Below are 13,726 nucleotides of genomic sequence, written 5' to 3'. Positions count from 1 at the left end.
CAGCAATAAAGGGGAGGGGGCTTCCGCCTCATAGATTGGATTATTCCACTCACTCGGTGGTGACGAGAAAGAGGATTTAATTCCCCTGGAAACGCCAGCCCAGAAAATCATTTTCTCCGCCCGATTCCCTCGTCCTTGTTTTTCGTGTTTTGTTTTGTTTTTTTTTCTTTCCTTTTTCTTTTTTTCCCCCTGAGATATCTGTCTTTAAGAATCTTTCCTTAGGGGTCTCCCGACAAGGCCCTTCTCCTTACATACTGCTCACTGCCCTGGGGCCACCTCCTCCCACACTCAATCACCACCTAAGGACAGAAAACCCACAAGGGTCCCTGTCCCGCCATAGAACACTGGTGAGTTAGGAATACCCTGGGACCAGGAAAGGACCAGGGAGCTGATGTCCCCTGACAAGGAAGTTCTTGGCCCCTGGCATTCGGAGGCCAAGGGTCCATGCACCTTCTCCTCCGGGTAGCCCTCCCTGACTGATCATCCAAACTAAAGAGGCTGTCCCCTCACAGCCCACTGTCATATACCTGTCTATTTTACAGACTTGTGTTCTGCTCTTCCCTGTGCCCCTCCAGCTAAGCGCCCTCCAAAGAAGAACTCCTCCAGGCTTTTTTACAACCCCATTTGACAAAGGAGATGAATCACAGAGTGGGTAGTAATTCCCTTTTTAAAAAAAAAAAAAATCCGTCTCCCACATCAGTCTGAGCTTCCAGGGAGGTCTTTGGTTCATTGCTGTCTCCTGGGCATAACAAGGTGTCTGGCACACAGAAGGGGCTTAATAAATGCTCGGGTGCTAAATGGGTTCACCACGCGCAGGCTTATGCCCCAGGCCAGGCCCAAGTGTAGTCTGTGGGGCACCGGAAAACCCCTCAGCCCACACAGGACTCTTGACTAAGCTCTCTCTCATCTGTGGGACTGGAATCCACAGAGTCAGCATCCCTACTGTGTGCTGGGTGACACTTAGCCAGGCTGCCCCTCTCTGGGCCTCTGTTGTTTGTGCCTCCAAATGGGATGATAATGGTTCAGAAGTTCACTGAGAGGATTAAACACGTCCGGAGATGAATGGTGCTTCGCACGCCAGCCGCACAGCTGTGGCAGGCGTTTCCTGGACTGTTAAACTGCACTGAGGGGACACTCTCATTGTGTTCAGAAAACACCAATGACTCAGGGATCAAAGGCACTGAAGCTGTGTTCTCCCGATGGGGTAGCAGGCGTCCCACAGAGCTGGAGGAGAAGGTGAGCCACCGGGCTATGAGGGGAACCACACAGTCCACTGACACCATGGCTCTACATCTGAGAGCCAGAGAGGAGAGAGAAGGCTGCCACAGCCTCCCACCTGCCGGAAATATCACTCCATCCATCCCACGGGACATGTGGACCACAGCCCTGTGGGAAAGAGCACTGCTTCGGGGAGTCCCTTGGAACCCTATGGCTCTGCAGGATACAGTGGGGGGGGGGCTCTCTGAACCCAGCTTCTGCCTGTACACATCAGGATGACAAAGAGAAGTCTCTGGGAGGGCTGCGTAAGGAAGTTAAGCAGCTCAGAGCCATGAGTGTGGACAGCCTCCCCTTCCGCCTCTGTGGGCCCTTCTTTCCCCAAAGCCCGAGTGTCTGAGCTACCAAGACCTGAGGCCAGCCCGAGGAACATCAGATCTCTTCTTTGTAGAGAAGAGGCAAAACCAGGGGAGACCCTGGCGTGTCTGTTTGCAAACCCCTAGTCTTCCTTCCTCTCGGTGCCGTGGATGGACCCCAGGTCCCCCCACATGCTGGATGGGTGCTCTGCCACTGAGATACATCCCCGGCCCTCATGTCACTTTTGAATTTTGAAACTGAGTTTTCCTAGTTGCCCGGGCTGGCCTTGAACTCACTCTGTAGCACAGGCTAACAATGAACCCACTATGTAGCCCAGGCTGGCCTTGAATTTATTCTCCTTCTGCCTCAGCTTCCTAGTAGCTAGGATTATAGGCCTATGCTAAAATGTGTGCTCTTGGCCCTAGGCACATGGCTTCCTTGACTCCTGGGAGAGGCAGGGGGAGAGGAAACCAGGGAGGGGAAGAGGCTTGATCCCCACATTCACTGATTGAAGTGGCCTGAGATGATTGTGTGTCTGGGCCTCAGAAAGTAAATATGGGATGTGCATTTGGGAATTGGGGAGGGAGTGCTCCACAGAGCTCCACTCTGACTTACAGTATTACCACATGGCTAGTTCCACCCTCTTCACACCTTCCTCATCCAGGCAGTTCTTCCTTATATCTCCCCAGAATCTTTCCTGCTGCGTCAGCACAGACCGAAGCTGGAGAAGCATCCTGGTTGTCTGCGGAGCTGACAGCAGCTCTAACTCAGCGAGATAATCCTACCAGCAATTAATTGGCTTTTGTTGGAGGAGAATGAATACCATCTCGTCATAATCTCCTGCATTATTCTCCCTGTTCAGCAGAGTCAACACAAGATTAGGTTTAATTTAGGGGAAGGGGGAACAGTGGAGTCATTACTCACAGGAGATTAGATGGGATCTGGCTGAGTATCCCGTGTTCAGTTCAGGAGAGGGGGCTCAAAGAAGGCCCAGCGCTCTCCTGGGGTGCAGGAGCAGAGGGACTCCTAAAGACCACCCCCAAGCCCTTCTGGATCTGTAGCTCCTGTGGGACTTGGGCCTCTGATGACCCGGACTCAGAAATAGCTCAGTTCGTAGACTACTTTCCCAGTGAAGCCCTGGCTTCGGTCCCACCTAAACCAGGCATGGAGGCACACCGGGAATCCCACGATCCAGAGGGTGGACCCAGGAGAAGCAGACATTCAAAGTCAGCCTTGGGCCAGCCTGGGATACACAAGAGCCTATCTAAAAGAGAGGGGGAGGGTTTCATGGAGATATCCCCTGGGTTAGCCTCTTCAAAGCACAGCCCTTGAGGAGGGAGACTCAGCCCTCAACCAGAAGTCTGCCTGGGCTTTGGATTCAAATCCCATCTCTGGGGCTGCCAGGCTGAGGACTGCCTTGATGATGCTGCCATCTGGTGGTCATAAGAGGAACTGCCCTTTACTTCCCTCAACAAAATCCATATTTACAAGGCAAATAAATTAGAAAAGGAAAGAGAATGGTTTTTGGCTCAGCGGTTAAGAGCACGGGCTGCTCTTCCAGAGGACCTGGGTTCAGTTCTCAGCACCCACATAGAGGCTCAGAACCATCTGTAACTGCAATTCCAGGGGATGCAACACACTCTTTAGGCCTTCTTGACATCAGGACATACATGCAGGCAAAACACCCACACACATAGGATAAATTATTAAAAAAGAGATTTTTTCCATTACAAAGTTTCTAAACAGAAACAATCACTAGGAATGTAAAAGGAAATCTATTTTACTTCCTGTGACTCCCATAATTAAAGTGTCTCGGAACCCTAACACTCGTTCAATCAACCTGGGGTGCGTCCCATGCCAGAACCTTGAAGTCACCATCCCTGACACATCCATTTCAGCCCCAGCTCCTCCCTGGAGCTCCGGTGGGAATCCATGTCTGATTCTCTACTGTGGTGACTTAGACCATCCCTGAGGAGCTGGAAAGAGCTTCCCCTAGCCTCTGACCACGTGAGTAACCAGCACATCTGCGTACAGCCTCTCCTACCTATGGGAGGGGGCGATGGTTAACACTGCCAACTAGACCTGAATGTGGGCAGCCCCGTCCCACACCTGGGCGGCCCCATCCTACACTTGAACGGACCCATCCCACAGCCTTGGAGTCCTGACAGTGTGAAAGGCGAAATCAAGCAGAGCACCTGCAATCGACTCTCTCTGCTTCCTGACTGTGGATGCCATCTACCAGTCACCTCACGCTCCCCGCCTCCTGCCTCCATGCTGGATTGCTCCATGCCTTGGTGGACTGAACCCTCAAACTGTGACTCATAATAAACCATTCCTTTCCCTGAGTTGCTCTTTGTCAGGCATTTTGTTATAGCAACGGAGCAGTAACTGATACGCATGATGCATGGTGTCTCCCAGAAGGGGCCAGTGAGCGGGTGAAATGAACCTGAGCTCTGAACAGGAGTCCCCAGCATGCACCTGTTGTCACTGCAGATACTGCTGGTGACATCAGCATCATCACCACTGTTACCATCCTCTCATCCAGTATCCTCTGAAAATGTGATTTCATGGGCAAGACTATAAGCTGCTGATGTCTAATCCCCCATTCCCGGCAACTTCCTCTCCCTACAGGAAGCTCACCTCACCCCTCTTCCTGGAGTATTCACACCACATAGCACAGGGTACATGGTGAGTCCTCAGGAGATTCTCCAGGTCACCACCTACATCTCTACACTCATGCCAAACTGTGTGCCCACAGCTCCAGGCACGCTGGCTGTTTTTCTAATATGTAGGTAAGTTCATTCCCAACCCCAGGGCCTTTGCATTCGCCGCTTCTGTGATGTTCTTCTCCCAGACCTCCATATGGCTGGGCCTTCTTCATCATCTTCAAAGGTCACTTCACAGAGATCCCTCCTGATCATCTTGACCAAGTGACACTACCACCCACAATCGAGTTTTGTTGACAGTGCTGTAGAGGTCAAATGCCTGATTAGTTGAGTAGAATTCTACTTCTAAGAAGGACGAGAGAGCTGTGTGACCTCAAAAAAAGTTTCTGATTTGTCTGCTTCAGTTTTCTCACTCATAAAAAATGGAAATAATAGGGGCTGAAGAGATGGTCAGCACTTAAGAGCACATGCTGTTCTTCCAGAGGACCCAAGTTCAGGTTCCAGAACCCATGTCAGGAGGCTCATAACTACTGGTAACTTCAGCTCCAGGAGAGCTGGTGTTCTCCTCCAGGACACACATGCATGTGGCTTACACACCAAAGACATACACCATACACATAAAGAAAATAAAAATTATCTTTAAATTTTATCTTTTTGTTAGAGTTTTGATTTGGGCTTTTGTGTAGAAGGGTGTTTTTTGTTTTGTTTGTTTGTTTTGAGACGGGGACTTACTGTGTAGCCCTGGCTGGTCTGGAACTCACTATGTACACCAGACTGGCCTCAGACTCACAGATATCCACCTACCTCGGCCTCCAGAGTGTTAGGATTAAAGGTATACGCCACCATGCCCAGATAAACAGAAATTATGCCCACGCCATGAGGCTATTATAACTTAATGTGTGTCACATGCAAGGCTCTTAAAGGGTGCCTGGTGTGTAGAGAGAATGCCGCTTCGTGTGGGCAGGTGCCTCCATTTGGTTGTCTGTGGTCATGCTTCTCTCTCCACAGTGCGTATTCCAGCAGAGGCTGCCTGTCTGATCTCTGCCTGAGACCTAAGGCGACTCAGAGGCTCTGCTGCCCAGAGAGAGCCCTTGGGTGCCACCTGCTGGCTGACACGTGGGATTTTCCTTGAGGGACACTGATCTGAGCTCCCACCCCCACCACCTCAGGCTCCCTCCCCTCTGCCCTTGGGAGTGAGGGTTAAGAATGAACTTGGATCACAGTTCCCCAATGGGGACTGTATTTCTGTGTTGATTCTGGGTGCCGCCTGCCACCTTATTCTGTTTCATATTAGAGGGGGGTGTCTCTGCTCATCTCTGAGTGGACATCAAGTGCCCTGTGCCCCATGACCCAGGCATGCTACCTCCCCCAGCAGCACCCACCCCGACCTCCACATTTCAGGCAGGCAGCTGGCCTCTCTGAACTACTGAATTTAAATGTCACTCCGTGCTGGGGTACCCTTCACCCTACTCCTCGGTTCCCTTCTGTGAGTTTCTGCCCCCTGAGAACCCATTTTGGTCTGGAGGCAGAAAATCCAACCTCAATGCTTTGGGCTCCCTCCTCTGAGCCAGGTAAGCCACACGCACATCCCAATCCTTTGCCCTAAAGCTCCACCTTACCTATTTTCCATTTCAGCCCAGGAGCTCATGAGTTCATGCTTCCTCCCATTATGCTGGGGCCAAGGCCACCAATTGCTTCCTCATGATTGGCAATGAAGGTGGGTGTGGACCCTGCCTTCCCCTACAGACTTGGGGTTCCCTTAGAAAGGACTGGGATCTAGTGGGGAACTAGAGAGATGGCTCAGAGGTTAAGAGCACAAGCTGGCTGCCTTTCCAGAGGACCCATGTTCAGATTTCAGCACCCACGTCAGGCAGATCAAAAACACCTGTGATTCCAACTCCAGTCAATCTAACGCCTTCTTCTGTGGGCACCGGAACACATGTGACAGACACACACATGTAGACCAGGAAGTCCTGGGGTCAAAGTGTGTCTCCCCTGTCTGGCTGACAAAGCTCCATGGCAGAGACTTAGGCAGTAATTTGACAGGAGGTCCCAAGACACACCAGCATTCACTGCATGTGGTCAGTCTGCTGATTCTTCGAGGGGCAGAATGTGTTTACTTCAAGACCCATAGAGCTGTGGGTTACAGCCCTGGAGTTTCAGAGGCAGGACTATGTGTCAGAGTCAAGACACCAAGGCAGGCACGCCCAGCCCAGGGGGCTGTCCCACCTCACCAGCAGGTGGCATCAGACCTCAGAATGAAAGCAGAGCTGGGGTCACAATGACTGTCTTGGGACAATGGTGACAACTTTCATCACCCCAGTCAATCACAGAGCGTTCTCGGAAGGGGTTGGGATGCCAGAAAGCAAGTAGCCTAAACACACCCTTCCCACTGCCTGCCTCCCAGGATGGTGCCAGGAGCCAGCTTCTAAACCAACCCTGTCCTGTCCAGGAAGGTTAGTGTGAAGCAGGATGAATAAAGAGAGCAGCCAAGCTTCTTCCTCCCACTGCCCTCTACTACTACTACTACTACTACACACACACACACACACACACACACACATAGATACAGACACACATAGATACAGACACACACACATAGATACAGACACACAGAGACACACACACACACATAAACACACACAGACACACACACATAGATACAGACACACACACAGACACACACACACACACATAGATACAGACACACATAGATGCAGACACACATACAGACACAGATACACACACACACACAGAGACACACACAGACACAGACACACACACACACAATCACAGCCTTCATCTCTAGGCCCAAGAGAATGTCCATCCAGACCTTGTGGGGCCACCACAAAACTGCTACAGAGAGGGTGGGGACAACGCAGCAAGGCACAGCCTAACCGCTGGGCCAAGAGGGGTCTGGGGGGCAGGCACCCCCACACTCCCTTACCAAGCCCTGTGTGGATTCCGGGCAGCTTGGATGTCCTCAGGCGCCAGGCTCAGCCAGCCCCTCCTTGGTCTCACAATCCTAGCCTTTGTCCCGCAGGGCTGCCCAGGCCCAGCTGGCCCCATACCAACCCAAGAGCCCCTGGAAACCCGAGCAGCTGGACTGTCACCAAGTACTTTTCCAGGCCATGCCAGAGGCCCTTGGGAGACAGAGCGATGGAGGGGGAGATGTCCACTCGTCTGCACTTTCATTATTTCCTTCTTTGGACAAATATTTATTGAGTGCCCACTTTGAGGCAGGCACAATGCTAGGTGCTCGGGATCCAGCAGCAGCCCCATAACCCCCTCGGATCGTACATTCTAGAAGCGACTGCCCGTGGAGATGCAAATGGAAGCCATCCCACAACAAAGCAACAAATCCTTCTCTCCCCGCAGGGACCAGGCTGGAGGAAGGGGCGGGAGAGAGGCAGGTGCAAGGTGAGGACGAGGCAGGTGAGGATGCTACCAACTAAATTAAGGCCTTTCTACCCCAGGCTTCTGCCCCTAGAGGGCGGCTGGGGAGGGGGGCGGTCGCTCAGGGTTCCACCCACACACTACTGTTGGTCACCCGGGCCCCGAACCAGCCCTTCCAGTAGACCGAGTCCTGCCCTCCGTGCTCGAAGCGGACGAAGCGGACGCCTGGCCCGTAGTCGGTGAAGGTGTGGGAGATCTGGGGATGAAGGGGTATTGCGTCAGCCTCAGAGGTCTGAAGTTGTCCCTGTCACCCCACGCGGGCGCAGCGCCCCGATCCCAGCTCTGATTGCGGGCTGAACTAGGCGCTGTCTCTAGGAGCCCGGGACCACCCTCTCTGCGCCTGAGATCCGTGGGCGGAGCTTCCACCCAGAATGTCCCGGCCTCGGCCCCGCCCCCGGCTCTGCAGGATCACCTCCATCCAGCTGCCATCCTCCGGCACTGCCACCTGCCCGGTGTTGAACTCCGCGAGGACATCTTCGTGCTCCGACAACAGCCTCACGGTGAGCTCGTACAGGCTACCGGCATCGGTGCGGCCCGAGTACCTGCAGGGGAATGCGGGGCGCAGGCCTCAGCGGACTCTGCCAGAGATCTCCTCTGCCCAGCCCAGTATCCATGCCTGGCCAGTGCTCCCTAATGTTCCCATTTCACAGATAAGGAAGCTGCGGCCACAGGGAAGAGGGAACTGGGCCCCAGAGCCAAACGTAGGGACTAAATGTGCCAGACCCAACCTTGGAACCAAAGCCATCCTAGGGGATACGTATTGTCGGGACTGCCACACGCACAGAAATGGGAGTATATACAGATATGTGTATACATGTAAGGAGTAAGCAGGCCTTAACTTATTGGTAGTATCCTTGCCTTGTCTTAAGCGAGAGCAAATGCACACACATTCGCTAACATTTTTAACTCAAGGCAGGAAATAGATTCCTACCCGTTGCCAACCCTTGCAGACCTGTGGCCACAACACTCAAAGTGTGGCACACGGCTAGTCCCACCACCACCACTTCCCCTCTAGTCCTGACCCCTCCTCCACAGCTGCTCACCAGTCCTTCACCACGATGGCGGGCTGCGTGGTGTCCAGCAGCTCCTCCCAGTAGCCCTCAGCCCGCAGATCGACGACCTGCACTTTGCGACACCACCTGAGGAACAGGCGTCAGGATCCCGTGCCCCCCACCCCGCTTCCTCCTCCCCCACCCCCTTGCCCCTTCTTACTCGAAGGAAGAGGCGAAGTACTTCTTAACGCTGTCATCTTGGGTAAATTCCACCCCGCTGTCTCCGGGCAGTTCCTCCACCCTCCAGCCGTCCCCTCCGTGCTCCACGTCGCACCAGCCCTCCAAGTCCTCTGTAGGGACACGGACAGTCCCACCCTGGTCACACAGCCCCTGCTTCAGGCTGTGGCAGGGCTGGCTCTTGCCTCGGCCGTGGGAGGCAGAATGGACCTGAGTACTTTCTCAAGGTCTCGGTGGGCAGAGGATGAATGACGGGTCTGTAGGCACTTCCTCACTCTGCCCCCCGACCTAGTGTCCACGGGCCTGTCCCACCCCCATTTCACTGAGCGTGTCTACTCTGGGAAGAGACTCCCCAGGGAACAGACGGCTGTTCTGGGCTGGACATCGCACCAAGCATTTCATCTCATTTAATCTTGAAGCGGGCTGGCACCCAGAGCCGTTTTCTGGAAGGGACAATGGGCACTCCAATATGCGGCCCTCACCTTCCCCGCACGGGTTACGCAGCAGGTTGCGCCTCCTCTTGCTTAGGAAGTAGAACTGTTGCCAGTGGTCCCGCTCGTCACCGGCGCAGCCCTCAGGCACCAGCCCCTCCTGCTGACACTTGAGCAGCCACAGTGGGGCGCCATCCACCAGCTCCTTCCAGCGCAGGCACACCAGGCGGCAGACCTGCACCAGCTCCAGGGCCGGCAGCTCGGCCAGCACTCGCAGCAGCAGCGGTTCAGGCAGCTGGGCCAGGTACTCGGCCGCCTCCGCCTCTTCCTCCTCCTCCTCCTCCCGGGGCTGCTCCTCCTCTGCACCCGCCTCGGCACCCGCCTCCTCTGGCTGCTCCTCTGGGCTCGTCTCTTCGGGGTGGCTCACACTCTCTGAGGGCCGTAAGGGAAAGGGAAAGCCGAGACTTCCAAACTGACCCCTCCACGTCCCACTCTGAGGCAACCATAGCCGGGGACAGAAGTTCTTAACCGGGACTTGCTGGCATTGCCTATAATCCCAGCACTGGAGAGGCAGAGGACAAATGTATCTCTGCGAAGAACAGCCTATGTAAACAGTTACAGTAAGACGACTACACAGTGGACCTCTGTCTGTCTGTCTGTCTGTCTGTCTGTCTGTCTGTCTGTCTGTCTCTCTCTCTCTCTCACACACACACACACACACACACACACACACACACACACACACACACACACAGGAGACAGGAGTGGGGGAGAGCGAGCCCTAAACTGTGCCCAGGGAGGAAGCCCAAGGAGGTAGAGGCACAGATACTCCCCCTAAACCAGAAGAATTCCTTCAGCTGCCGCTTCTCCCACAGGAGTAGTAGACACCCACAAGGATCTGGGGTTACTGATGTCCTTGCACTTATGGGTCAGGTCTCCTAAGCCCCCTCCTAGACCTCAAGGGTCCCTTGCCTCCTCCGGGGAGCCTTCCTGGACATACCTTTAGCACACCCTCTCACAGCCCAAGCTCAAAAGCATCCAAAGGCTTCCTAGCTTTTGTTCCTGGTCCGGTTGTTTAATAAACCCTTTTGTGTACAATGGACTGACCGCAAGAACCAGGACTGGGAGACTTCCTAGTGCCTACCAGCGTAGAGTCAGGAGCCTCTGTATTTTACCACCACTTAGCAAGAGTGACATACTGCTCGGAGCACTTGAATTACTTCCTAAAGTCCCAAACCACCTCTTCCAGGTTGGCCCTACATCTCTTTTATGGAGAGACAGAGAGGTGACAAGGTCCAGGGTCACCCAACTTATAAGTACTTGGAGCTTGTGTTTGAACTCATTCGGTCCAACACAGGAGCCAACTTTAACAGCTGTGGTGTTACCAAAAGAATGTGCTGAGCCAGGAGGGGTGGTGCACGCCTTTAATCCCAGCACACTTAAAGCAGAGACAAGTGGATCTCTGTGAGTTCGAGGCCAGCCTGGTCTACAGAGTGAGTTCCAGAACAGCCAGAACTACACAGAGAAACCCTGTCTCAAAAAACCAAAGCAACAACAACAACAAAAGAATTTGTTGAATTAGTACTCTGGTCTTGTTTGAGTTTTTGTTGTTGTTTTGTGTTTTTTTGTTTGTTTGTTTTTGTTTCTGTTTGTTTTTTGGAGGCAGGGTTTCTCTGTATAGCCCTGGCTGTCCTGGATCTCACTCTGTAGATCAGACTGGCCTTGAACTCACGAAGATCTGCCTGTCTCTGCCTCCCGAGTGCTGGGATTAAAGGTGTGCACCTCCACTGCCCGGCCTAGGTCTTGGTTTGATACTGTGGATGAAAATGCTGAGGTTGGAAAATGTTAAGCGATTTAGTGTAGGTCCCTCTGGCAATATTGGGGTAGAGGACCCAAGGACTCAGGGTGGGGACAATCCAGCTGTCCCTACCCAGCCAATGTTGTATGGGGGGGGGGGTAGGAAACCAACAGAGAAAGAAGTACTCGGTGATTGCGTAAGAGTCTCCTCCCCCCCTCTTTTCCACCCCTCACCCTCAGCCTCCTCATCTGTGAAATGGGGTCATCATTGTGCCAGACCATCAGATCATACTGATATTCATCCCCTCCCCACAGAGGAGCAAGGGTACAAAGACAGCCACTCTTGCTAAGTCCGTGGGAACTCCTGACCCCATGGTAGGGGCAAGACACCAGAAAGGAAGCAGTGTCTCTCAGGCAGAGTTCTTGAGATCAGTTCACTGCACACGCAGGACAGTATGGGCAGCTGGGTATCCCTTGGATCTCAGCCCGCCTCATCTGGGCCATGGAAGCCTTGAGTAAGCAGACACTGAGTACCTGGTATCTCTCAAGGAGAGAGGGCCAGTGGGGAGGGGACCCAGCCAACCTGGGTACTAGTCGCTTCTTTCAGAGTTCCTGAAGACTGGACCCTGAAAATGCAAGGCAGTCAGGGAGCAGGCCCATGTCAGGGGAGGGTACAGATGGCCTGTTCCCCAAACCTCCTCTAATGGGATACAGCCAGCAATCCCCACACTGACAGCATTGGAAAGCTGAATCAGGACTTCCCCTCTTTCTTAAGAGCACACCGAGAGTTCTCCATCAGCCATGGTGATTCTTATACACACACACACACACACACACACACACACACACACACACGCCACTTTCCCTGCGTTTCTAGCATCTTTTTGGTCACATTTTCATATCTAGGGGTTACTCCTCCATCTGCAACAAGGAAACTGGGCCTCCCAGGTCCCACCACAGGACAGCATCAAACAGAGAGGAAAATGCCTGTCCATTCTGCCTCCCACAGCTCTCTGGAGAGCTGGGCCCAATGTCCTCACCTCTCCACCACCACCCCAGCCCTTCCCTGGCCCCAGTGGATACCTGATGCTCCCCGGAAAGATGCACCTCACCCAGTCCTCTCTCCTGGCCCCTAGGCCTGGCATTGAGGCCCCAGATCCGATTACTGCCCCCCCACCATGCTCCCTGAACACAAGTTGCCACATTGTTTCTGTAGGAAAGTTATCTAGCCCTGGATGCTGACCCCACGCTGACTCACTCACCTGGATTGGGCCCCTGAGTCCAGGGACTTCCTGGGCCCTGGGGGAAAATAGGAGCCTATTCTGGGGCCCTGTAGATGATATTGATGGGGAATTGGGAGTTGGAAGGGGGGTCAGGGATGGAAGGAAGCCTGGCCACCTTAGAGGGCATCTGTTCCCTTGCCTCCCCTAAAGTGGTTTGTGAGGAAGGGGTGGGGGGTCATGGCAGGCAGGTTTGCACCCCAGCCTGACTCAGCAAGCAACCCCCTACAGGCCCATCGGGGAGCTGGAGGGGGAAGGGGTGGGGTCTTTGGTGCCAGGAAAGATGACTGGACAAAAGATCCTTGAGGACCCAGAGTATCCATCAAAAGCAGCCCAACTCTTCCTCACCACTAGCCTGGTCCCCATGGAACAGCCCACTACCGCGACACAAGGTGGCCCCTCCAAAGGAGGGAGTCCCTCAGGAATCTACAATGGAAGCAAGGTGAGGTTGGTAAGCCCCGGGACCCAGCGGGGACTCCGGAGGCTCATGAGAAAGGGAGGGCAGGCAGAGCTAGCAAACGGAAGAAGTTGATGGAAGCAAAAGCTTTCAAGAACCCAGCTCTCAAACCCCAGGAAGTCTGGAGCCTGGTATGCCAGCGTTCTCCGATGCCATTTTGGAGACCCAGGCGTCCTCCTCCCTCCACACCAAGACCCAGGCAGAAAACTGCTCCCTAGACTGTCTCCGGGGGTTTTGCTGTCGCAAAAGTTTGAGCCCCGTCTGGGGCGCTCGTCCTCCCTGTCTCCCCGGTCTGGCGCGAGCAGGGCCGGCTACAGCTACCTGGATCACCATCTCCATCCATCGCTGCAGCGCGGTCGACAGAGAGGAGCCGGAGCGCTGCGGGTGGCGAGTTCTGGAGCTGCCCGCGTCAACCCGGTCGGTGCTGCCGCGCCTCTTAAAGGCCCCGCGCGCCCCGCCCCGCCTCTGACCCCGCGCTGGGGGCCGGGAGCCCCGCGCCCCCGGAGCCCAAGGTGCGGCTTCCAGGAGGAGCCGGATACTGGGGAGGGGCAGAGGTAGCCACGGGACGGGTGGGCTCCGGGTGCGCCTGGAGAGTGATTGCTGGAGGACACCAGGGGTCTGGCAGCTGGGGTGTGGAGGGTGCGGGCGCTAGGCCAAGTGGATTTGGGGGTATCAGCGACTTCCCGCCCCCCAGGTAATTTTCCTACGCTACGGAGGGGGCAAGTTCCCGGGGTGCGCGGGTGAGGCGGGGTCAGGAGGAATTGTGGGCGTGGTTTACGGGCAGTGGGCGGGGCCGTATCCTGGGCCAACACTGACAGAAAGGCGCAGTGCCAAGACC

At 54.5% G+C, this 13,726-nt stretch overlaps 1 protein-coding gene across 1 annotated transcript; it reads right to left on the bottom strand.

The window, feature by feature from the left end:
* Positions 1-6,107: 6,107 nt before the first annotated feature.
* Fbxo2 (F-box protein 2) lies at positions 6,108-13,626 on the bottom strand. Its single transcript, XM_042272501.2, has 6 exons — positions 13,210-13,626; positions 9,406-9,786; positions 8,907-9,036; positions 8,738-8,833; positions 8,107-8,236; positions 6,108-7,890 (listed from the first exon to the last, which is right to left on the bottom strand). The coding sequence occupies exons 1-6, from the start codon at positions 13,229-13,231 to the stop codon at positions 7,756-7,758; spliced, it is 894 nt and encodes a 297-aa protein (XP_042128435.1). The 5' UTR covers positions 13,232-13,626; the 3' UTR covers positions 6,108-7,755.
* Between the last annotated feature and the right edge of the window lie 100 nt (positions 13,627-13,726).

This window comes from Peromyscus maniculatus, chromosome 2, assembly GCF_049852395.1.
Source record: "Peromyscus maniculatus bairdii isolate BWxNUB_F1_BW_parent chromosome 2, HU_Pman_BW_mat_3.1, whole genome shotgun sequence".
NCBI classification, from domain to species: domain Eukaryota; kingdom Metazoa; phylum Chordata; class Mammalia; order Rodentia; family Cricetidae; genus Peromyscus; species Peromyscus maniculatus.
The sequence above is the reverse complement of the archived record's forward strand: the minus strand, read 5'-3'. Positions and strand labels throughout refer to the sequence as shown.